The 25340-nt window shown below is 41.6% G+C and overlaps 1 protein-coding gene across 22 annotated transcripts; it reads left to right on the top strand.

Moving 5' to 3' along the window:
* The first annotated feature begins 506 nt into the window (after positions 1-506).
* XIAP (X-linked inhibitor of apoptosis) lies at positions 507-24862 on the top strand. 22 transcript variants are annotated; one of them, XR_005703775.2, is made up of 11 exons: positions 507-611; positions 2468-2582; positions 7917-8817; positions 10336-10435; positions 11875-11953; positions 12497-12530; positions 14992-15216; positions 16642-16752; positions 19304-21401; positions 22423-22687; positions 22995-24862. XR_005703775.2 is itself a non-coding variant. In XM_040083803.2 (9 exons), the coding sequence occupies exons 4-9, from the start codon at positions 7947-7949 to the stop codon at positions 16833-16835; spliced, it is 1503 nt and encodes a 500-aa protein (XP_039939737.1). In that variant the 5' UTR covers positions 507-611; positions 2468-2582; positions 2686-2812; positions 7917-7946; the 3' UTR covers positions 16836-19285. The 22 variants fall into 22 exon arrangements, 15 of the variants coding, with proteins under 15 accessions (XP_039939737.1, XP_039939732.1, XP_039939743.1 ...); XR_005703777.2 differs by lacking the exon at positions 19304-21401; XR_009208454.1 differs by lacking the exon at positions 19304-21401 and having other exon boundaries at positions 15970-16752.
* Positions 24863-25340: the final 478 nt, after the last annotated feature.

Below are 25340 nucleotides of genomic sequence, written 5' to 3'. Positions count from 1 at the left end.
ACTGAGGGGGTTGTGGCGGTTGAGCGGAACGAGGACCGGGGATGAGAGGCGGAAGGGGATGAGAAGCGGGGCTGAGGGGATGTGCGGAACGAGGAGCGGGACTCAGGGGATGAGCGGAACGAGGAGCGGGGCTCAGGGAGATGTGCGGAACGAGGAGCGGGACTCAGGGGGATGAGCGGAACGAGGAGCGGGACTCAGGGGATGAGCGGAACGAGGAGCGGGGCTCAGGGGGATGTGCGGAACGAGGAGCGGGACTCAGGGGGATGAGCGGAACGAGGAGCGGGACTCAGGGGGATGAGCGGAACGAGGAGCGGGGCTCAGGAGATGAGCGGAACGAGGAGCGGGACTCAGGGGGATGAGCGGAACGAGGAGCGGGGCTCAGGGGGATGAGCGGAACGAGGAGCGGGGCTCAGGTGCCCCCCTGCAGTTCCCCCGCGCTGCCGCCAGGGGCCGCCCTCCGCCGGCGGGACCCGCCCGCCGCGCCCCCACCGCCCCGCCAAGGGGCGCAGCTCGTGCCGGGCGGCGCTGAGGCTGCCGGGAGCCGCCATCTTCTCGGAGAGCGCTGCCGGGGCGGCTCCGGCGCGGGGACCGGACGGGATGGGGTGTGCCCGGTGAGTGTCCGCTGCGGCCGCGGGACCCGGGGGCGGGCCGGGCTGCCCGCGCTGGGGGCTCTCGCTGCTCTGGGCGGCTCGGCGGGGCTCTTCGCGTGGAGCGGGGGCTCGGTCTCTCGGCTCTGCCCCCGCTGGCGCGGCGGTGCCGGGGATGCCGAGGGCCGGTGCGGCCGTCGCTGCCCCCGGCCGCTCACGGACCGGCGGGAGGTCCCGGCCGGTGAGGCGTTGCCATGGGGACGGGAGCGGCCGGGCCGAGCCGGGCCGGCGCTGCCTCGGCGGAGCCCTGGCCCAGTCCCGAGCCGTGCCCCGGCTCGAGCCTTCAGTGCTCCTCTCTGCAAAAGCCGGTGAAAAATTTTCTGTGTTAGTAGGCGCTTCTGTGGTCTCTGTGGTTCTTTTGGCATCTTTAAATATTATCTCTCCTTGCCCACTCTTTTGTTATTTTTGTTAGGCCCGTCACTTTCTAGAACGGCTTGTTAATAAAAATGCAGTTTTGTTTGATTACAGTAGTTATTAAGAATTCTATAGGGAGAAGTTCTCTCACATTTTCTTTCAGCAGTAATTCAAGTTCAAGCAGTTCTCTTTTGCACAATGTCTATGATCGTATGCTTATATATTTCTCTTTAACCGTAAGTGTATTTCTGCTTCTGTACTGCTTGTCTGATGCTTCTGTCTTCCTGCTGAAAACTCTATAAACGGATGTAAGTACACATTTTGGTTTGGGTAATTTTTGCACTGTTTTTAATCTGCATCCTCTGCAAAATGCAAGCGGGTTTGCAGCTCTGCTTTCATTATCCCTTCACCGCTACAGACTTACATTGCAATTTTAATGCCACTACTTCAGGTAGCTAATTGGAAGATTTTAGTTTCCTAAATGAGTACATAGAAACTACAAGATCTTACAGTAGACCAGTTTTGAAGGAAAAGCAACCCACTGCATGAAAAAAACTTCTTTTACCTTTTTGTCAAATACCGTTTTTTAAGAGCTTTAGGATACAGGTTAACTCGATTACTCATTGTTTATCCTGAAGTAAATCACCACCTAACAAAGAAACAAAAGTGAAGTATTATCTCTAAAAGAGCAAGTTTTTTGTGTGATGGTTGGTTAAGCTTTTATTTGGATATTTTTCATTTTCTTAATTGCTTCCTTTTGCTATCTACTCTATTGATTTGCAGTTTTCTTTGAGGTCCTTTAAAGAATCCCCAACTACTTCCTTTTATGAAAAGCTTGGCACCTACAGCACCGGCCTTAATGATTGTTCTGTCCCTCCCCTGACCTTGCCCTTTGCAATCAGCAGCAAAAGTGAAAGAATCCTGATGAGGATGGTTGGTTGTGGGGTTTTTTGACTCCTCCCACTGAGACGAAACAGACTTGCATTTGTTATCAGAAAAGCAAGGAAATATGTGTTCATATCTCAGTTTTAGAGGTATGGAAATGGATTTCATTTGAGGTCCTGTGTACCTATGATAGGACTCCTCCCTGTTGCTCTCCTCCCAAGGTGGGTGGTACAGCTGCAGGGAGCTGAAGAGTTCCAGAAATCCAGTTTATAATCAGATACAGAATTTCCTAGGAGAGAGAAGTCTGAATCATGGGATTTAATTCTGTCTGCTTTGCGTTCTTTCTCCTTTTTGCTGCCCTGTAGTTTTTAACGGTTGTCCCCTCCTAGTTTTAGTAAAACATCTATGTTTCAGACTTTCAGCTTTAGATCATATTTTAATTCTAATTTCTTGGCCAAGGGAGAGAATTTTAAAATGGTTTTTTTTTGGTCATAGCTTTGAAGTTGTGGCTTCATAAGCAATGCTGAAGGTTTTGTGAAAAAGGTTTTTAACCTTTTTTTTTTTTTTTTCTCTACCAACAGGAATGTAATTTGTTCTAAAGATTGGTGGAAAATAGCAATGAAACCAGTATCTGCTTTGATTAATCCTTTGCTATACTTGGTCTGGTTGGATACTAATACCTTAGGGAAAACTGTTGTAAGTACCTTTTGTATTGTTTTGTTTAACAATGTTTAAACTTTTTATTAAAAATTAAACCTTTGCTGCTTTTTATTTTTCATAGTGTGGGGTTTTTTTACAGCGTTCTAACCCAAAATATTCTGAGCATGATGATTTAAATTCATCATGTGGCTTGAGAAACCACGAGATTTTTAAACATGAAAAACATAGTGGTGTGTGAAGACTGAAAGGCTGCTGTAATGGAGAAGGTATGCTGCAAAGCTTGAATTGAGTGTCACTCCTATCAGATAAAATGTAAAATGAAGCTGCACATGTCTTGCAGGTCATTGTCCTTCTTCAGTGATTTGGAGAGTTTCTTATTAAATAGGAAGGCAAGCAGAGTATTTTCAGCAGGAGCAACTTTCATATTTTGTTTTGGTAAAATATTAGAATTAGCTCCCAAGTCATCCCCATTTCCTGACAAAGTTAAAATAGAAAGGATAATCCAAGAGAGATTTCCAGGTTTACAAGGTGATGAGGGATGTGTGTGTATAAACACACAGGCTTTGTTCATAAATGCATATATACGTATACGTGTGTGTATCTATCCCATTCTTCCCCAGCGAAGTGCTCTCCTGGGGCAGCAGCAGGGGCTGGGTGCTGCTGTCTGTCGGGCTGCAGCTGGTACTGGGAGAGGTGACTTGAACCCGGCTGCTGAGGCACCAGGCACCCCGAGCTGCTCTAGCGGAGCCGGCACCGCTGCTGTGGCACGAATCCTGTTGCTGTAGCTGAAGCTGCCTATCATAGTATCTCCCTGATGAAAAACGCCCTCTTTTTCCATATTTTTCTTCAACTAGAAGTTTAAATTTTTTGTGAAAGAGGGATGTGGCACTAAAAGCTGAAGCTCATGAAAGAAGATGCATCTCAGGGCATTGCCGATTTTAATAGGCTTTTTTTACTGCTGCCCGTTCTTTTTAATAACCCCTGTTGGCACAGTAATTTTTTTTAGTTTCTTAGCCACAGGAGAATATCTTACTTGGGCTACAGTGTGCCAATTTTTCCTGTAGCAGCTGGTATTTGCTTCTTCCTTCTCATACATACAGCTGAAGTTCTGATGACATTTAACTTGGATTTTTTTTCTCTGCCCTTAGCAGCCATTATTCCACTTTGTTTTGTTTTGTTTTGTTTGTTTGTTTATGTCTCAATTCCATACCCATATGACATCTTCATTAAGAAAAATACAGTGTGAAAATAGTTCTCAAAATATTGGCCTCGTTATGTACATTTTGGAGATGGGGAGAGCATAAAAGTCTTTGTTCTTTTGATACATTTAAATATTATCTCTCCTTGCCCACTCTTTTGTTATTTTTGTTAGGTTATTTTGTTATTTTTGTTAAGTCAAAAATTAGGAGAATGTAATAACCTACTATAACCTTGAGCAGCTGACTGACTTCTGTGGTGACAAACCCTGATGGGAGGCTAAGTAGCACCTGTTAGAAGAGCAGACAAATAAAGCTGAGCTGATAGGGTTATGTAAGCTTTGGCACTGAATCAGGAGGCATTCTGTAGATACATACCCTCTTTCTAAAATAAATCAAAAAGGTCTAAACATAACCCGTTTTAAAAATCGCTATTGATAACTAGATACAAATATACTGAAATTTGCAAACAGTGTTTAAATATATCATGTTGGTAGTTGTTTTAATCTTTATAAGTAGGTTTTCAGTCAGCAGCATGCACCTTCCTTGATGTAATTGCAGCTGAGCAGGCAGAAACTGAAGTTCATTGAAGTGACATATGCATAATCCGTGTGTCAGCTGGTACAGTACGTTCTGTTTGATATTTACTTGGTGCACTACTCACATTTCAAACTCAGTCAACAGTAAACACTAACACATACCTTTAGTCAGGAACACGAGGCTGTGCTAGTACATTTCTGACTTGGAGGTTACTGCCATGCTAGTCATGTAAAAGAATTAAAAAGAGCTCCTTATAATCTAGTTTGGGGTTAAAGATGGAAGTAATCATATCTAGTAAAGTATACTTGAAAGGGAAAAGTGAATTTTGAACTTTTCCTTTGAAGGTTTTCAGATCTAGATAATATGATGATGTTGTATTTTTGCATAAAATCAATATCTGTTAATATTTTTAAAGCTGAATTAAACATGTTTGTACACAGTGTACAATTTGCATTTTGAATAAGTTAACATTTCTGCTATATATTTTTTGTCTCTGCTTTTTTTTGTTTTTCTGAAACATAATCAGTAGGCTATGTAAATTGGTAATTCAGGTTGAAAGTGGGTGGTGTCTTGTGGCAAATAGCCTTCGGATGTTTAAAAGCAGAATTAAATTTGGCTCAGCTTCTGGAAGGCTTTCAGGCTAAAACAGACTTTGTTTACTCACTGTATAAAAGGATATATGATGCTTCAGTAATAGTTAAAATAGCTGGGTTTTAGAAGTGAAGATAATTATTTAACATTTCTGGACCTTCTACCTTTAATACACATGTGGTTAACTAACACCTGTGCAAAATGGCTTCATTAACTTCAGTATACTTAGAGTATACTCTGACCCCAGGTTGGCTGCTGGTATATATTGTAAAGTCTCGTGTGCCCATCTTAGGTGGCTGATTTTTTGTGAATTTATGTTTCTTAGCTGTAAGCTATTCAAAAAGTTACCCTCACTCGTTTTTCTGCTGCAGTTAATATCTGTCTGAGTGCTGTTTTGATGCCAGATATTGATCTATCCAATGGATTATTCCAACTAACTGGAGTTAGGCAACTGCTAGAAAACCTGTTCAGAAATACTCTTCCTAAGCTAGCTGTAATTTTACACTTTGAATAGTTGCTTTGAACAGTTTTTTTCAAATAGAAATAATTGATACTTTATTTAAAGTAGTACTAATGTTGTGTATAAAACAGTACTTACACAGGCAAGGGGTTTTCCTCAATGCTTGATAAAGATGTTTCTCATAGATAAAACTCTAGTGAAATGTAAACCAGCCATGTTTTGAGGGACTGTTGTAAGGAAAGGGCTTCATGGTGTGGCTGGAGCCTCTACCTGGGAGGGACTGGTCCTGCTTCTGTCACTGCAGCAGTTAGACGTGGCTTTGAGAGGCTTTTAGAATGAGAGTTGAAGCTTTCTGCTCCAAGTGCTCATGACTAAATTATGTGGTTGATATAATTTGAAAAAGTAGTTCATATTAAAGAATTGATCTGTTGTGATTGTACCTTCTGTGTCGGTACTTATTGATCTCTTGGTACGTGCTTTTCATACTTTTTGATTGTGAGGATTGACTCCAGAGAATCCAAATGTGGCAAATATTTTCATTATCGCCATGGGGAGGGAATAATTTCTTTTTTATTCACCATGTTAACAGAAGGATTTTTGAAATGTTCATAGCATTGTAGAAAAAACTAATGTACATAAACCAGAAAATTAAAATGTAAAAAATTTAAATAGTAAGATTTTTTCACTGTTTCTGAACTAATTTCTATATAAATACAATTGAAATAGAGGTATACTGCTATTCATACACCAAAAGCCATATACATTTGTTTGGGTTTTTCAGTGGACATTTTGAGAAGTAGGATTTGAGGTAGGCTTTGTTTGTGTTCTTATAAAAAGTCTTTCAGGCATGCAGACAAACAAAATTACCATGCAGGTAATCGGTTTGTAGTAAAACCAATTCTTTCATGAATGCAGTGTAGTAGTGATAGATGCTTAAGGTCACCTAAGATCTTTGCAGGAACTAGAGGCTTTAAAGTAAGGTTTTATAATGAAATAGACATAAACAATAAACATGAAAGCTTTTAAGATTTCATTATAAAAAACAATTGTTTTCAATATGTGTATGTATATAAAAAATACATGTTTTATAACAACTGTCATATGACTAAATATAATTATTGGTTTGGGGTTTTTTGTCCTTCAAAGTCAAACAAGCATATCGGTCAGATTTGTAGGTCAGTCAATGCAATTTATTCAGATGCTATTTTTGAATTTGCTAAGCTAAACCAGAAAGCCACAGTGTAATTTCTAGTGTTATTACATGAGTCATGAACTGAGGGACAGAAGGAATTCAAGCTGGTGCTCAGAGGTCTTGTGTCCATCATTACAGGAAGCACCCATGCCAGGTGTCTGACGTCAGGTTTTCTCCCCCGATTATAGCTTAATTATCTTTGTCATCTTGGCAGAGGACGCAGCAATCCTGCAATACACAGGCATTTTAATTTTCCCCTCCCCCTTCTGAACCCTAAAAAAGGTTTTGTAGAAGCTAAATCTGGTTTTATAGAAGTAATCATTGTAACGTCTGCATTGACGTTACAGAATGTATAATCAATATTAATGCAGGTCTTGAGGAAGCTATATTTTTGTGTGCTGGCCTACCTTGTAGACTGGAAATAGATATGTTTCAGGTTTCCTATAGAAAATGGAGAAGACCTCTTACTCAGTTAAGTACATACTATGTTCTTCCTTATATGCTTTTCTTTTTGCTAATTGCTGAACTACCACTGTTTTATGCTCAAAAGTTTATTTGGGCAGTCTCATTATAATTTATTTTACCACTTTAAGATGTGTATCAGCAATAGGCAAGACTTTTTAGGTTAATAGTATCACTGCACTTGTCTGTACAAGAGATGAATGCTTACTGTGCTTTGATTTCATCCTTTGGGATGAAGGTGATGACTGTCAATTTGTGGCTCTGGGACAGGACCTGCTGTAGCCAGGTTGCTTTGTTTCATCCTCAGCAAAGATGGGGCTTGTTGGAGTGCTCTTAGCAGCCTTCTGGCACAGAGGGACACGAGGCAGAACTGGTAGTTGGTACTCACCCTGGAGAAGTGTAGGCAGGGGTAGGAATGTGTGACAAGTGCTAAGAATGACATGCCTTCAGGGAGGGAAGGGACGAAAAGCTGGTGGTGGCAGAGGCACAGGAATTTTTGTAGAGGGAGTAGGCAGGGTGTGGAAAAGTGGAAGCAGTATGCTGGACATGAACACTAATGCTGGCTAGTCCCAACACACTGATCTCAAAAGCAATGCCCAGCACTTTGGTAAAATGCCCCAGTGAAATATCTGGTAGTTTATTTCACAAGATGTTTTGCTAAAATAGAAATTGAGGTATGTCTTTACGGTCCTCTAAGACATCTTGATCCTTCTGCTTTTCTTTGCATTTTTTTTATTATTTTGGTTTTAATACCTTGGTGTTTGCCTCTGTGTGGCGGGTAATGTAGGCGAGGGTGAAATGGGGGAGAAGAGGAAGAGTTGTTCTTTAATACATAAAGGATGGTAGTTGAATTTAGCCAGCTTCCAGGGTTGTGTGTGGGTATGACCTGTCCTTCTGTCAGGAAATTCAAAGATCTGTTCTTTGTTTAGGGAATCTAAAGGAGGCCTGCTTCTGAAGAGATGACGTGTCATGTCCCACGGGAGCCGGACGCGTGTGCCTGTGCTGACACTGCCGGTGCCCAGGAGTGGGCACAGGAGCGCAACCGACGGGGAACTTTTGTTGGATTTCCACAGGGCTGTCCCGTTTCCGTGTTAGCTCTAGCCCGGGCTGGCTTTGTTTATACTGGGGAAGGTGACAAAGTGAAGTGCTTCAGTTGCCACACAACTATTGAAGGATGGGTGCCTGGGGATTCTGCGGTTGAGAGACACAAACGGCTTGCCCCTAACTGCAAGTTTATTACTGAATGTGCTTTTCTGGAAAGTAACATGAATCCTGTTGCCCAGAACGACCAGAATAGAACTGAAAATGGTTCCAGCAGTTCAGCGCTCCCGTGTGCTCTGGATGACCCCGATGTGGAGGCCGATTACCTTTTGAGAACTAGGCAGGTTGTGGATATGTCAGATAGTTTGTATCCTAAAAACCCTGCTATGTGCAGTGAAGAAATGAGATTAAAGTCTTTTCACAACTGGTCCCTCAATAGCCAGCTGACACCACAGGAATTAGCTGATGCTGGATTTTATTATACAGGTGTTGGTGACCAAGTGGCATGTTTTTGTTGTGGTGGAAAACTGAAGAACTGGGAACCCGGTGACAGAGCTTGGTCAGAGCACAAGAGGCATTTTCCCAAATGCCTTTTTGTCCTGGGCCGGGATGTTGGAAATGTTTCAAGTGACTCCATTCCTGCTGAGCTTGGCATAAGTGGTCTGAACAATGCACAGCACCCAAGGAATCCCTCTATGGCAAAATACGGAAAACGTTTACAGACATTTTTATCTTGGATATATCCTGTTGACAAGGAGCAACTTGCAGAAGCTGGATTCTATAGTGTAGGTAAGCCAGCCCTTGAAATTATTAATACCTTTTACAAAGAAATTGCATATAGGGAAGTGTCTTGTTATTAAAAAAACCCCAATTTTAAAAATTTTTATATGGAAGAATTTGCCAGAATCTCTTTACTCTGTAAATTACTTACCGCAGTTCTTATGTAAAGTTGCATACACTGTATCACATGTTTACTAGCAAAGCATAGACTTGATCATAAATATATTCTTAGCAGTAAAACAGCCAAGCTTTTTGGGGGTTTTTTTTGCCTGTTAAAACCTTTATAATACCTCTTTCACAATGACAGTTATTTGAGTTAATACTTTTTAAGAAATGAAGTGCTGTCCTCCCGACCTTGGGTGTAAGGAATGGGCCCATGGCCTGTGCAAAAGCCTGGGAACAAGACAACCCAGGTTGTGTGCCAGGGTACTTACTTAATATGTGTTTACATGTCATGGCATGTGGACGCCCAAGAGCAGCAAATACCACTGCTGCCTACTCTGTGAAGACAGTGGTACCACTGCAAGAGCTTTTACTCGTAGACCTGTAGTGTTTGGTTTGGATGAGACCATCTCTGTGCACGTGGTTCTCAATTAGATGGAATTGCACAGTACCAATAAAGACCTTTGAAATTCCTCACTGAGAGATACTGTACAAGAAGTGTTGCTCTTAGTCACAAGGAAAAGGGGATTATCTGGGATAATTTCTTGCTTTCATCTTACTTAACTTCTCTCTTAGTAGATGTCAGAACTTTATAGTATGATTCCATTTATTTCACTTGTGGCCATAAATAAAATCTTAGTTGTATTTCTGTATGGATTATAAATGGGCAATATTTGTACCCTCTAGAACTATTTTATTGATTTCTTCGTGGGTTCCTAAAACGACCACAAGATCTGAATGGTGGAGTTGCACTAACTGAGTACCAGCTTAACAGACTGAGGGCTCTTCAGGTGACTTCTGTGAAAACTGTTCCCTGAGAAGAACTTAACTCTCTAGGGAAACACTATCCATATCTGCTCTCGTTCCAATAAAAGCAGTATTTAACAGCTTCTGGGGCAGACTTGGGTCACAGTAGGCATAGGCTAGAACAGAGGTTGCAGTTCTCCTCAGCTGGTTCTGCTATTGCTGGGTAGGGCCTGTTGGTTTTAATGGGCAATGGAGGACCACAAAGCCATGTAACCAGCTCTCATCCCTTGTGGCAGACGTCTTCAGGCCTTGTTTACTGTTGGATTGAGCTCCATGACAATAGATTATTTTCGGCTTCTGATTTTTATCTGTATAATTACTTACTAAAATGAAGTTCAGGAAACTTGCTTCTCTTATTTTGTGTTTCTTTAAGCTCAATTCTCCCTTGAACGTTTGTTTCAAATCATGTGTGTTGTCCTCTGTTAAAATGGAGTTATTTTCAGTTGAAATTGTAAATCAGTAAAAGAAATACTTCTTTTCTTAACGTAATGTTTCAGTTGCAAACTTGGTATTATGCCTACACAAAGTATATAACTTTATTCTTGTGTGTTTTCTCAGGTAATGGTGATCGTGTTGTGTGTTTCCACTGTGGTGGAGGATTGCAAGAATGGAAGGAAAATGAAGACCCTTGGGATCAACATGCCAAATGGTTTCCTGGGTAAGGTCTCTCTAAGTGTTTTCTTGGTGCGTGTCTGAGCCTTATTTACAGCATTTTAATGACAGAGCATACTAATAAAGGCTTGAGAAGGTTGATTACGGCTTGACACTGTTTAGATTTATGCAAATATTTTATGTTTTCTTATTTGTAGCTTTATTGAAGGGAAGATACCTGTGTCTAGATTTAACCAGAGCTTGCTTTCTCAGCAAGAAGAATTGTGTAGTTTTGTCAATATGTATCTGAGGGTTCTTCTTGTTATGCAAGTGCTACATTGTAATGATTGTTTTACTAGCTTGGTAACATTAAAGTGTTTAATTTATACCAAGATACAAAATGACTAAACAGCTGCCCCAGAGCAAACAAACCTGAAGGAGTCAGTAGTGGCATGGGATAGAAAACATTGTTCTCTCTGATTTGAAAGGATTAAGGATTCCAGGCAACAGTAGTCATAGTAGTAGTACCAGGAGCAGTTTTTAGAAAGACTGCTGATGTTGTCTAAAATCTGTTTTGAGGAAAGGAAGAATAGTATGAGCCAGTAGTTCCCACATGTGGACAGAGACCATCCAAATACAAAAGAGACTTAGTTACTTGTATGATTGTTGTAAAATTGGTGTCTCTTATGCATTGACTCCCAGATTTCTCTTCTGTGGTGAAAGGCTCACTGGAAGTTGGAGATCAGTATTTATGCATTAGCTGTTCTCTTTTTTAATAGTGGTACAGGCAGTTTTTAATTATTAGTCTCTGCCACTTGAAAGAGATATGATTCCGAGTTTTTAGCATGGTGCAGTGAATAGTTGAGGAATGTTTTCTTGCTACATTTCACTCCTCTTTTATGGGTTCGATTTTGGTTTAGGTTACTTAAATTATATCAGGTTTGATTACTTCCTCTCAGACCATAAAGAGGTTTTTTGGGGGGTTTTGTTTGCACATCAGCCTCAGTGCAGTGTGTCAGTCTCACAGCAGCTGTCTGTTCCTGGAGGTGAAGTAACTGCTGGAGCTGGAGAGCTCTTGGCAAGGAGTTGTGGAATTCGCTAAATCTTCTGGTAGGAAAGAGCTCTGCCCAGTGCCTAAGACTGGCTGGAAAAGAACGAAAGAAAGCACAGAAGGCACCTGTCTGACCAGTGACTGCTGTGATTGTCAAAGACTAAAAGAACCAGCATTTTAACATAATGTTTGTTTTTCATTTGAGTGACCCTTTGCTTTGAGAAATCTGGGTCATGAGCTGTCATGGCCAACAACTCTTAAGCTTGCTTTTTCGCCAAAAATGTGAGAAAGATAAGTACTGCTTGAGTGTACATCACAGACATTGACTAAATATTTAGAGATTTTAAAAGCGGGTAGTTTGTATGATGTAGGAAATTTCTCAAAGCTTCTACAGTTTAGTAACAAATTTTTGCTGCTAATACAGTTTTATTAAATCTAAATATTCTTGTTTTTAGGTGCAGATTTGTGATCAAGGAAAAGGGGATAGAATTTATAAATAATGTTCACTTAAGAGATGGATGTAGGGATTCAACAGTAAGTTTCTTGCTTATTAATAATTTTGTTAAAATGGAAAAATCAACATGATTTTTATATGAAGTTACCTTTTGATTACGTGTCTGTCATTTAATCCACCTGCTGCTGCTTTCAGTGGCAGCAATGGAAGAATTGCAGTATGTTGTGTTCTGTCAGTCAGAGCGTGCCCATCCTCCAGCTCTCCACAGCTGGGTCGTGGATCACAGCCAGGGCACTTGGGCGCTGTGCATTGGATACTGAGCAGCTGCCGTTTGTTCTTTGGCCTGATGAATAATAGCAGATACATTTTCTTCTCTTGTCGGTAGAGCGTTGTTAAACTTATGTGTAGTCACGAAAATTTAAAACTGATACTGTAGATTATCTGTCATTTTAGAATTCCTTTGTAGACTCAGAATCATGTACGAATGATTATTGCAGATTAAATAGTTTTAGTCACTAAAATAACTGGAAATCAAATTGCGATTTCTTTTATTTTGTAACTGTATGCATTTCCTTCTACTTTCTCCAGAATTGTAATTCTGTTTCTTTATATTTCACTTTTAGGCAGAAAATGCTGAAGGGACAATACTTCCTAAAGGTATCTGTTTAAAACAAACAGCCTGCCCACATTTTGGAATGTCCATATTTGAATGTATAGTGACAGGAAGGTTAATTTTACAAATGACTCTATTACATTTTAAAATAAAGCACGACAGGCAAATTGTTGGATGATACTCTTCCATTGCTTCTAAGGAACTGCAGAATGTATTTTCTTTCTCTTAGAGGAAATGTAATTTGGTAAATATTGTGAAGTAAAGGTTGTGACCCATGGAGGAGGTTTGTACAGGGTGCAGTGTTACAGCCAGCGAGTGCAGCAGGTATTGAATTAGTGCTGTGGGGTGAATGTTAAAGGACACTGAACAGGAAGAGCCCTTTCTCATGGGGCAGGAAGAGCTGGTCTGTCCAGCAGCAAGGACTCGGAAGCTGAGCAAGCTGAAGCAGTTTATTATGTGTTCCAGGTTTGCACATTCCTGCAGTGCTTCTCACAGACACTAAGCAATAAACGGACAAAACACTCAGAGGGGTAGTAGGGGGCCACTCAAGCAGCTTCATCCCAGGGAATGGGAGTGTCCTGGTTTGGGTTTGGCAGAAGGGGCCTGGGGAGACTCGAGGCCGACCACTGGGATTCTGGAGCCGAAGTTACAGAGGGTCCGAAGCCAACTACACTCCAACAGAGAAGGAAATCTTGGCTGCCTATGAAGGAGTTCAAGCTGCCTCAGAAGTAGTAGGGACTGAAACACAACTCCTGCTGGCACCTCGACTACCAGTGCTGGGATGGATGTTCAAAGCAGAAGTTCCCTCTATCCACCATGCCACCAATGCCACATGGAGCAAATGGATTGCCCTCATCACTCAGCACGCCCGCATTGGAAACCCAAATCGCCCTGGGATTTTGGAGATAATTACAAACTGGCCGGAAGGTGAAAACTTTGGTCTCATGGATGAAGAGGAGCAGGAACAAGTGACACGTGCTGAAGAAGCTCCACCCTACAACCAACTGCCAGCAGAAGAAACACGCTATGCTCTTTTCACTGACGGTTCCTGCCGCATCGTAGGGATGAACCGGAAGTGGAAAGCAGCTGTATCGAGCCCCACGTTGGGCGCCAGTTAAAAATATGTCCTGGTTTGGGACAAATTTGGGAGAAAACCCCTGTATAGGATCCCTCCAAGGAAGCAAACCCACGTGGCCCCTCCCTCCAACCGGTCCGGAAAAAAACCAAAACCCTCTTTGGAGAAAAGTGGAAAAAACTATTTTACTAAACAAATGAAGTGCATACAAGTATAAAGAATGAATAGTATGAAACAATAAAACCTCTCCTTCTGAAGTGAGATGGCAAACTGAGAAAGTCCTTGCCGTGGGTGTAGCTCGGCTCTCTCTCAGCGTCTCCAGTCCCAGTCCCTCCGGCGCTGCTGGAAAATGCCGAGGTCCAGGCCCCGGTGGGCTGCAGGTGCAGCCCCCAGTGCTCCCCTGGGTTTTCAGTCCAGAGCAGGTTTAAACAGTTCCAAGAAAAAGGAAAAAAAACAGTCCAGGGAAATTCTCTGCCCTAGCTAGCTGAAACTAACTAAAAGCAAAGAAAAAAAAATCTCTGTCCTGCAGTCTCTCCAAGCCTCCGCCGAACACGCCGTCCGCAGAAGAATGTGGAGGAGTCAGGCAGTTTTCTCAAAACAAACTCCGCGCTTCTCCTTGCTCTTAGAACCAGTCTTAAAGGCACAGGACTCAATATACAGCACAAACAGAACAGACGATTGGGGATACAGGCATCATAAAGTTACCCTAGGACAGGGAGCTATTGCTAGGAAGAGTGGCTACACAAAGCCTGCTTAGAAATCTCTCCCATACTGCTCATTTATGAGAGTGAAAATAAAAGAACCTATTAAAAAAAAAAAAAAAGGTTACTTTTAAAAATTAAAAATTGAGAACTTTTGCTGTTTGAACAATGTTGTTAAGTAAAAGGAAGGGTAAGGTCCAACAGGCTGAATAATGGTTTCCCCGAGAAGTGATGTGTCTTACCATGGATGGACCTGCTTCCTTGTTGGTGGTGCTGTGTTCTGGTTTTATAAATTCAAATTAGTTATTGGTTTCTCTCAACATATGTATGAAGTTTTGTTCTTCCCTGAACTGAATTCAAATTGATGTAATGTTACTTATCCATTGTGGCTTGTAATTTTGGATGAATGTCATTTAACATTCAGCTACAAAATTTGATAAATGATAATTATATGGGACATATTATTTAATTTGAAGTAGTTGAACAGCAAATCTAGGAGGATTTCTATAATATAAAGAGATGAGGGGAGACTGGGAAAGCTAGGATTGAAGAAAAGTCAAATCTGCAGTCTTTACAATTAGTAAAATTCTCAAAACTGGAAATATGGTTCCTTTAGCTACATATTCATTAGCAAATATGTCTTAGAGTGCTGTAGTATTCAATACTGTCAGATAATCAGATTCATCCTTCTTAAAGTGTTCTTGTTTTGTTTTTAATTTCTTGTTTTAGATGATCTCTTACAGAATCCTTTGGTACAAAGTGCCATAGCCATGGGTTTCAGTTTGTCTGAGATTAGGAACACCATGGAAAAGAGATTGCAGATGACTGGAGAAAGTCACACTTCTGTTGAGGATCTGGTAGCAGACTTAAGTGCTCATAAAGAAAATGCAAGGGAAGAGGAACCAAATGAAACCCCAGTTGAGCAAGATGAGCTTATTCAGTTACAAAACCTCTGTGTGTACTTTCATATCAGTTCTTTAGTCTGTGAAATATTTTTTAATGTTATCTGTTTATTCTACCCTTTGATCCCAATCTTACCTATGGTAAACTCACAGTATTACAAATTAAAATGAAAGACATTTGGTTTGGGACATTAAAAAAATAAAACCTGAACAAAGAGGGTGTTAAAATATTTGGAACGTAGCAGCATTTATAAATATCATCTCTAAAATAAGTAGTATTGGAATCTCAGAGGTGTGCAACACTGACAGTCTAGTGTGCTTCTGGGAAAGGTCGCATGTGCTAATAAAAAGAGCCAAAAACATTGTGACAAGTATATTTAAAAACAAAAGTGAGAATAACTACATGAATATAGTTATCAGATAAAGTATAGATGTGGCAAAATGCAACAGACACAGGGACACACTGTCACATTCGGTGTATTCAATACAAAAAGGCCACGGGGTCATTTGTTTTGCAGCGTATAATTCTGTTTGGGGTAAGAGTATTTTTGTTCTTGGCCAATAAGAACAAGTGTGCATCTAAATGGTGTTTCTGTTGAGTTATTAATGTTCCAGCTTTGCTGGGACATGCAAGTCATGCTCAGAAAGCCCCTGTGGTGCACTCTGCAAACAGAGCAAACCCAGGAGTTGTGATTCAGGAGACCTGTGATTTAAGACAATTTCACGTGTGGGTGAATTCATGGGGAGGGCAGAGACCATCCGGTTGCCATAAGCAGAGATCTTACAACCCACTCCTTTTAAAAAGGTTTTTAACAGGACTTTGTGGGGGAAGAAGAACTTGCAGTGCAGCTGGACCTTGGTTTTTTTGGTGCTTGGCTGTGCAGAGCTTCCCCCATGTGGCAGGAAAAGGTGCCTGAATTTTGTATTTTCAAGTGGGGCATATTGAATAATAAAGAGCTCATGTACAATGCCAAATTGACTCTTTGTGTGTTACAGATTTTAAGCTTTTTGAAATATGGGTGTTTTGAAAATGGAGGCAGGGGAGGAAGTCACATCCTCATTTTTCTCATTGGGAAAACTCAGAAAAAGAAATAAAACCCAATGACTTAACCAGTATTCACGTTCTGCTCAGATTTTGGGGAACTTGTCAATGAGAGGCCTGTGAAAAGAATGGTTCCTGATTGAAATATGCATATCCTAAAATCTAGATGTATTTCAAGCTCTAACAAATACAGATAGATGCACTCCCTGCTTGCATTGGCCTGGGAGATGTAATGGGATAGAAGGGGAAATAAGACAGGATTCCATGCTGCAGCTAGGATTCCTCTCTCTTGTAATTTCCCTTTGTTCTTTTTGAGGGTGTGACCTTTAAATCCTATGAAGAAAACCTTGTCCTTGCATGTAAAAAGAAAACAAAAGAATGAGATTCAGTGGTAGTAAATATGTTAACTTCTTTTTATGTGTCTATTTTCCTTAGACCTCAGTACTGAAGAGAAGTTAAGACGTTTGCAGGAGGAAAAGCTCTGTAAAATCTGTATGGCTAAGGACGTGTCTGTTGTCTTCATTCCCTGTGGTCACCTGGTTGCCTGTAAGGAATGTGCTCAATTACTTAATGAGTGCCCTCTGTGTCGTACAGATATTATGAAAATACAGGAAATTTTTATGTATTAGTGAAATACACAGCACTATGGATGCAAATGTTTCCTGTTTTATTACTTTAAAAATGTGTAACCTAATGTAAAAAATGCAGTTAATTCCAGAATGTAACCATATGGCAGGATTTAGATTTTTCTGCTGTCAAACTCTATACATTTTAACACTTTACAAATTATTTTCCTTAAGTGGATTTTTTTATGTAAAAAGCAGTATGTATGAAAGGCAAATATGTATATTTTGTAGCTTCAATTCACAGACCTGATAGGGGAAAGCCCAAGTAATGTAATGTCATTTATGTGATCATTCTTTTGTTTCACTTTGGTAGGACTCTGTATGACTGAAGTTTGTGCAAATAGAGTTGTACAAAGAGCCCGTCCCTATATAAAATTTGTAAATAAGTTAATTCAAAATATAATTGTATATGTGTATATTATACCTGAGATTTTTAGCTTTTTAGACAAATTATGTAGGATTGAAAACAGTCTCTTTTTTTGTGACTTTGGTTGTGACACAATTCAGACAATGCACGTAAACGGCTGCTGTAACCTTATGGTTACTTCTGCTGCTTTGTAGGTCTGTCTGTTTTAATTTCATTCCTGTCCTCCTGTCTGTTTTTCTGGTTCAGATGTATAAATTGTCCTCAGTAAACTGGTTTTAGCCATCTGTTTTTCACAAAGATCCATCTTTATATAAAATGTACATTCATTTTATTGATTAAAAGAGAACTCAAGAGAAATGATGGAGATTTTATTACCCTGTGCCCTTCACGAGAGGAGGCTCATTTTAAATTTGCCCCCTACACAAAAAGATGTTCAGTGTGACATTTGTCTTGTTTGTTTTTTTAACACAGCATCAGCATAACTGATTTATCTGCTAATACTTTATGTAAACACAGTTTCATATCTTATGCGCATAGCAGAAGTTTAAACTTAATATGTGTAGCAGAAGATTAAACTTTATCTCTTAGAAAACGCTTTTTTAAAAATTCACTTGAAATGTTAGAAATCTTTCATTTTTGTTCATGTCAGTTTGCAGCATTTAAATTTAAAAGTTAAGAACTCTTCTAATGAGAGCCACCTTAAAATACTTAAACTATTTCTTAGTGGACTGATCCTCCATTTCTGATTTTGAAAGTATCACAGCTTTGTGTCTAGGTACAGCTGGTTTATGATCACTGCTTAATTATGTCACTTCCTGATTTTGTGGAACTACTGATATGTTCTGTGTATATATTTTTGAGTTCTACACACTAAGGTTTAGAATATAGAATATACAGAACATAGTTTTTCATGTTATAAAAGTTTTGAATACACAGAAACCTATTATCTGTATTTTCTATTTTTTTAATATCTGTGCTGTGTAATGGTAGGAATATTTAAAAGAAAGTGCAACCCAGGTGTTCCTTGATCAGTGTATTCGATTCTCACATTAAAAAAAAAATAACAGGAGGCTGCTTTCTGTTGCTTTTTGTTTTGTAATTAAACTTATTAATTGAACCTGAGTTTTATTAAGGATAATGAGCATATATTAATTGGAGAGGAAATAAAATCTATTGTTTGTGTAGATTAAAGTTTGCTCATTATAAATCTAACATTAGTTTTGCTATTTTTGTGGTTGAATTTGGTCTTGGGAATAGTTGATGACTAGAAATTCATGAAGAATTCCATTTTATTTTGCCTTTCTGTGTCTTAGTGAGGAGTTTAGCGTTTCAGATAATTCACACATCCAGGGATTTTTCAGGAGATAGGGACTGGCAATGCTGACAGTTCCTAGCTCCCCTCTCCTTGCAGGGAGGGTTTTCTGTCCATGTGAGGGAATCAGAGGGGTTGAGAGCTGGTGAATGGTGCCTGAAATAGCTTGTTCAGTTAAGTCTGCACGCCGTGTGGTGCTGACTTGTTCAAGCAGATGGTTGGTTACCTAAGCCTGACCTGAGTCATGTGAGAGAGGCTCTTTGGATCAGCTGCATCCAACTCAGGCTGCAGAACTGGCTGGAGGCTCAAAGTCCTGTCTGCCAAAGAGATGGAACCAATTTAACTTCAACTGTTCCAAGAGTAAATCCCAGCAGGGACGTGATTTGGGGTGTCAATGTAGTGTGTACATTGTCTGAGAAAAGCCGGGGAGTAGGTCACACACAGATCCTTCCATGTGCAAGGGAGAGCAAACACATTGTCCTACGTTGCACGATTGCTTCGTGGTAAAGCTTGTTAACTTCTAAAAGGTATACTTTTATATTTCTATATACCTCTCCCTTACTGCAACTTTTTCATTAATATTATAAAAGATACAGCTATATAGCAATTCAAATTGTAATCGCTTAGGGACGTTGAAGGGTTAAAAGCCTTGTAGTGAGATGACAAAATAACTGCTCTGCAGGTTTAGGGATTTTTTTAAAAAAAACTATAATCAGAGTTCTATTCAGACTAAATGTGAAAAAATAATTAGCGTAGTCATCAAATTCTGACAGCTTTTACATTGATTTTCAGTATCTTAAAGAAACAGAAGGAATTACATGGCCTCTAATACTGGGCTAAGTGTTTAAAGAGACAGAAATGAAGGATACAAATGAATGGAGTGGATGCACAGGGGCTTTGAAAAGCTGCCCTGGGAGTTGATTTTTGGGAGTTACCTGGGAGCTGTGCAAATATGTCCAGGTATCAGTATTCAGGCACTTTCTTCTCGAGGCTTCTGTATGCTATCTTTCTTTGGTGTTATGTGTAGAGAGATGTTAATGCAGGCACTCGAGTATGGTGTCCCTGTGAAACCAAGCTGAAGTGTTCTCCAGGAGGGAGCATCACCAGGGGCAGTGACCTTTGCTGCTGTGGTCTTCAGGAGCTACCCGGAAGAGAATCTGCTCTGCCTTGCCTTGGTGCAAGTTCAAGCAGCCGATGTGTGAAGGTCATCTCTTCACAGAGCTAAGGAGGGGCTGAAGGTTTTCCTGGCCTTGGCAGTGTTTTCCTGCAGCAGTGAGGATTTGAACTGCGTTGTTGCACGGTGTTCTTTGTTACCCTCTGTGTTGTGCACGACTGACTCCTGTCAGCAAGGCCAGACGCCAGAAAATGCTGGAGAGGCTTCCAGAGCTGCTGCTGCCGAGGCTTCTCCCTGTTGGTGCAGAGCAGCTGGATTGGCCTCAGCCCCTGAATGTGGCATGTGAAGGGTGCTGGCCCCTTCTCCATAGTTTCTTTTAGGATGACCCATGTTCCAGGTTGGAAGCTTCCCTTCTGCTCGGCCCACAGCTGGAAGCAGAGGTACAGGGATTGGAGCACTGGGAGCTCCCTGGGGTGTGAATGGGAGCTGCTGTCCTCAGTGTTTATGGGGAGCGTCCCAGGTGTGCCCTTTGCCACGCAGGGGAAAACACTTCCTTCACAGCTGCTGGCACTGAGGCTTTGCAGGGCTGCTACTGTCACACCAAACAAAGTTACAGTCTAAAAGAAGTATTTTTATCTTAACGGTTTTGAACATCTGTGCAACCCACCAACATGTCATAAACTGTTGTACTCCTTGCTACTTGTTATGCATTGTGCCATTTACAAAAACCTTTAATCTCAGCTAATGACATGATAGCACTTTGCTTTGCTTCCACCACCCACTGTGTCAGAGTTGAGGCAGCAAAAAAGGCCTTGAGCTCCAGACACAACCGCCAGGAGGGGAGTGACTTGTGAGAAACACAGTCTGAAAGAAACCTGGAAGTTAGTTGATGGTGAAAACTAAACCAGAAGAAAGTTGTGTTAGGGACAGACATATATAGAGGACCTTGGAATGTGGTAGTCAGCCCCAGAAACCATACAAGTTTATGTGAAAGAGTTATCTGTTCCTTGACCTTATCTGTTATTAACAACTCCCCTTTAACCCTCTAAGTTCCAGCCTCAGTAGTTTGTGGGGAAAAGACCAAGATACATCATCCAAACCTTGTTTGCCTGCACATACACAGGAGTGCTGTCTCGTATATTTGATAGAGGATTTTCTTCAAAGCTTAAACACAAAAGTATTTGGCTATGATCCTGGGCAGAGGTTGAATTGAATAATGTCGTTTCTGTCTCAGTTCCACTCTAATCCCACCTAACCACAAGCCAGCCTCCTTTCTCCCCTCTAGACACCCCCTGGCTCCATGTCAGAGTCTCAGGGGGGCTGGAGGCCTCCGAGCTCTGACCAGCTGAGAACTGTTTTGTGTTCCTGACGGGTTAGGTGCCCTACACGTCCAGAGTAGGATGTTTCACAACCTGCTTTCACTGGGTTTTAGCTGTTTCTCAGCTAAACCTGCTTCCCTTGCCATCAGTTGTGCTGTTTGGTCTGCTTGATTTTACTTCAGTTCTTGGCAGCTTCTCACCCGAGCCCTCCATTCTTTGCTGACACTTACCTGGCTTCCCTAGTCTGAAACATGTTTCTCTGGTTCCTGTGCTTCCTCCTCAGACTTTGTCAATGATGCTGTCATGGTGCCTGACTCATAAAATGGACCTTGATTCATGCTCCCTCTGCCTGGACTTAGCTAAAGGACACAAATAATGTCTTGCCCATGTCTTCCAAAACCTCCCTAGATGGAGAAACTGGAGCACATTGTGTCCTGAATCCAGGAGAGGTAGCCTGGTTGGTACCACTTGTTCCTATACCGAGGGTGAGGTGATGCCTCAAGTGAAAGCAACTCATCCTGACTGCCACCAAGAGAAGGGCTTTTCATTATTTCCTACCAAAAACTGGTGTGGCCTTTGCACGATTTGCTGATGGAACTTTATATCATGGCTAAGGGATTTTTATCTCAAAGAATGAGACCTAGAAAGAGCACCTCACTCCAAGAGGGCTTTGGGTAAAGAGGGGGGCTGAGTAAAGCTGCTGCTCATAATGCAGTTAGCAGGAAGGCATCTGTGACTTACTGGGATTCTCTTCATTTTTAGAGCTGATAATGGAGTAAAAACTTCCTTCCTTTGTAGTGGTATGGGACAAAGTGTGATTCCATGCTCCTTCACAGAAGGAGCAGGCAGAAACTTACTGAATCAAAGAAAATTCAGGCATGAGTTGGGTGTTCTGGAAGGACCTGGTGAGAAATGGGCACACAAGGGAGACTTGCATAAGTAGAAAAAGGAAGAAATTACTCACAGAGCAGGGAAAGACCTAAGGAGCTACTGATGTGCAATCTCTCTCCTGCAAATTATGGGAAAGTAACCCATTTTTTGGTCCTTATTTTTGTTTCTTACGTAATACCTCATCTTCAAAAGGATTTAGAGCAGATTTCCCTGGAGTGACTAAGCCAGATTTAAAAACCTGGGAAAAAAATTTGACTGGGAAGACTGCTTTTTCCCTCTACCCATCTCAACAGACAAAAGTGTGGTCATGGCTTATTCAATACAGGCCATCAAAGCTACCACCTCACTCTGGGACTAATCCAGTATACAAATTCTGGTTTCTTTTTTCAAGTCTCAAAAGAAAAGTCTATAAATAAATAAATTATTGTGGGGGGTGGGGGGCATTTTGTTATTGTTGCTTGGTTTTGATTGGTTGTTTTGTTGTTTTGTTTATTTAGGTTGGGGGGGTTGTTGGTTTTTGTGTTTGTTTGTTTTGGTTTTGTTTTGATTTTGTTTTGTTTTGGTTTTTTTTTCATAATACAAATGAGGAAATGGAACTGCAGAGGGGGTTCCTATTCTTCAGGAGAAAGAAAAGGAAGAAGCATGAAAAGAAAAGGAAGCAGCATGAGCATGAATCTCCTGCCTGGGAAAATGAATCAGCCACCTGGCAGCCTGAGTTTATTCTGATCTTCTTTAGTGCTGAACCTCTGGCCATTAATTCAGACACAGAATTGGTATCTGCCCTCTCCTTGCTCAGTTTCCTGTGTGACTGATCATGAAGCTCTCTTTGGATCAAGCGTGATAACAGTGCCTGTAAAGTCTTTGTTAAATCCTCTCTAAATTGGGCTCAGTATCAGAAATGGTGGAATTTGAAGCACCTAAAGAGTAGCTTTTCTGAGAAAGATTACATAGTCCTGTGAAATACTTTCTCCTAGTTTTTCACAGAACTTTTTTATCAGATATAAATCCTTTCTAGACAGGTCAGAATTTAAAATATCCCTATTTCTTTATAATGCTTAGATAGCACTTATTTTTCTTTTAGATTTTTCATTGTATTGGAAAGAATGCTAGTGTGTTAAAACTATACAGAAACTTCAGGATGGTCTTTGTTTTTCCCAAGGTCTGAAGCAATGGTAGAAGCCCACTCTGGAGCTGCTGGCTTAGAAAGAAGTGGTGTGCTTGCAGAGGAACTGCTTTTCATCATCTTCCCTGTTGTACCAAGTGGAAGGCTCAGTCCCAGAAGCATGATCTCTTCATGAGGAAAATGCAGGATTTAGGCTCTTCAGAGAGCCAGTTTGGCCCCCTTAAAAGTGAGGAACCCTCACAGGGCTCAGCTGACTTAAGAAACCGCTGTCTCTGGTCACTGGAGCAGAGCAGAAACCTTCTTGGCCTCACGGCAGCGCTCAGCACCTTCGGCTGTGCTGGCTGAAGTGCTCCTTCCTGCACTTGTACTGGAACAGCTCCGAGAAATGGTCTGGGCTGGGGACGGCAATCAAAGCGGGCCCTTGGAATAAAAACGTCCCTCCCCTTCTCCGATGAGGCAACAGCTTTGCTAAGACTGGGCTGAGCAAACAGCTGAATGAAACTGCGAGGGAGGAAATTGAACTGGAGAGTGCGAAATCCTCTTAGGCAGGCTCAGTGACGAGGGGTTTGTAATGTGCTCCTGCACCTGGACTCTGGTCTCCAGAGCGCTTCCATGCTTTGTCACAAGAAGGAAAAAGAAAATTGTGTTGTCAGGACACTGAGAAGTTATAGATCTGAGCTTCCAAGGCCTGAGACAGCTTTGGAAATGGGCTGAACTCTGCCATGGTATTGCCAGCGATTGCACACTCAGGCCTTCAAAACCACACCTTAAAAACTGTCATGTTTTCTTCACATTAGGTAAGCACTTTTACCTAAAACCTCTCAGCTGTGAGCTCCAGTTTGAACTACAGTTTATATTTGGAATAAAACGAATGCATGTATTTCATGCACAGCTGACTGGAGCTGCCTCATGTTGTGCTCCTGCAATAAACTGCTATAATCCTGCAAAGTTTTGGATTGGAGTTGTAATATCAGTTATCCCTATTGTATCTCAAGCAGAAGACACATCACTGGAATTCTGTGTGCAGGAAAAATGTTGTAGTTTGTTTTTATGGAAAGGTTGTCTATCTGGCAGCAGTCAGAAGTTGACTTTATAAGGGAAAAGCACTAATGGACCCAGCTCCTTTCCATCTATTCCTGTGTCGTTTTATAACAATATAGATAATTACTAAGGCTTACGTTAAGTTTGGTGGGGATTTTAATACAAATTTCTTCTACAATTTCCAGACACTATCAGATTAACAATAAAGATCATCACCTGCATTCGTAGCTGTAATTGAAATAGTGAACATAGTTGTACGACTAGGCATTCAGGATAATATTCTAATGTATTCCCGACAAGGCAGTCTTTCTGCTTATTTTCCTTTTTGTTTCCCCCGAACTTGACAGAAGGTGCAAAACTATTCTGAAGTGTGAATTCAAGCTACAGAATGTAATTAATTTGTGTAAGCCTGTCTCATGTACCGTCAGATTGTGTCTAGAATTCCTAGGTGTCATCAATTGATATTACACTGGTTTTAGGGGGGGTGGGGTTGTTCCCCCCCCCCCCCCCCCCCCCAAGTTTCATTTTAAACAGTCCTAATCTGATCGCCGTTTCCATTGCAAAGCGTTACTTTCTCGGCGGGATGGCCCATCTTAGTTTTGAAAAGACGGGAACTGGTGGATATTCTTCTCTAAGTATCCTGCCTTTGTTAGGCAGGTGAGCAGAGTAACTCGGTTTAGCGACTGCTTAGTTATGTTAACGCCGTCCCCAAAATTATAAGTAGATAAACACAAGAGGGTGATTAGAGACTAATTACCAGGACAAAACTATTATTGTGCTGACTGATCTAAACAGATTCTTACGTGGAACTACTCAGCATGAGCAATGTGCTTAGCATTACCCAATAAAGTGGAAAAAAAACAGGTGTCACAAGTTGTATATCTGGTTACTTTAAGAATTCTGTACTGCTTATATGGATCGCTTTAGGTTCATATAACCCCCATGCTAGGAGAAAAAGAGGAATCCCACAAATGCTCCTTTTACGAGGAACACACTGGGCGATGGGCAGAAGCAGAAAGCGTTTTGGGGAACGCGAGCTGCCATCGGTGCCAGCAGACATCGCTCGTGTGCTGCAGCTCCCGAGATAAGGCTCCCTGCACCCGCAGGGCGAGGTGCGTTATCTGCGGGCCTGGGACACCCTCAGCACGGCAGAACGCAGGGGGCCAGGGCGGCCCTGGCTCGGCGGGGCACTTCGGTGAGGCCCGGCTGTGCCATGTGCATTCGGCCGGGCCGTGCTGCCCGATTACTGCAGGGCTGCAAGGGCAAAGCACCCGGGGCAGTGCCCAGCCCGTGTGTGAGGGAGCTGTGCCCGTGGCTGTACCCGAGCCGTGTGTGTGTGGG

Source organism: Hirundo rustica, chromosome 21, assembly GCF_015227805.2.
Source record: "Hirundo rustica isolate bHirRus1 chromosome 21, bHirRus1.pri.v3, whole genome shotgun sequence".
Classification (NCBI taxonomy): Eukaryota; Metazoa; Chordata; class Aves; order Passeriformes; family Hirundinidae; genus Hirundo; species Hirundo rustica.
Note: the sequence above shows the minus strand (reverse complement) of the source record. Positions and strands in the feature narration are given on the sequence as shown.

What these genes read in the sequence shown, in the direction of transcription:
- XIAP (XM_040083803.2), top strand. Translation starts at nt 7,947, where the DNA reads ATGACGTGTCATGTCCCACGGGAGCCGGACGCGTGTGCCTGTGCTGAC. An exon ending in AGCTGGATTCTATAGTGTAG is followed by an intron (nt 8,818 to 10,335) that starts GTAAGCCAGCCC and finishes GTGTTTTCTCAG; the next exon opens with GTAATGGTGATCGTGTTGTG. An exon ending in ATGGATGTAGGGATTCAACA is followed by an intron (nt 11,954 to 12,496) that starts GTAAGTTTCTTG and finishes TTTCACTTTTAG; the next exon opens with GCAGAAAATGCTGAAGGGAC.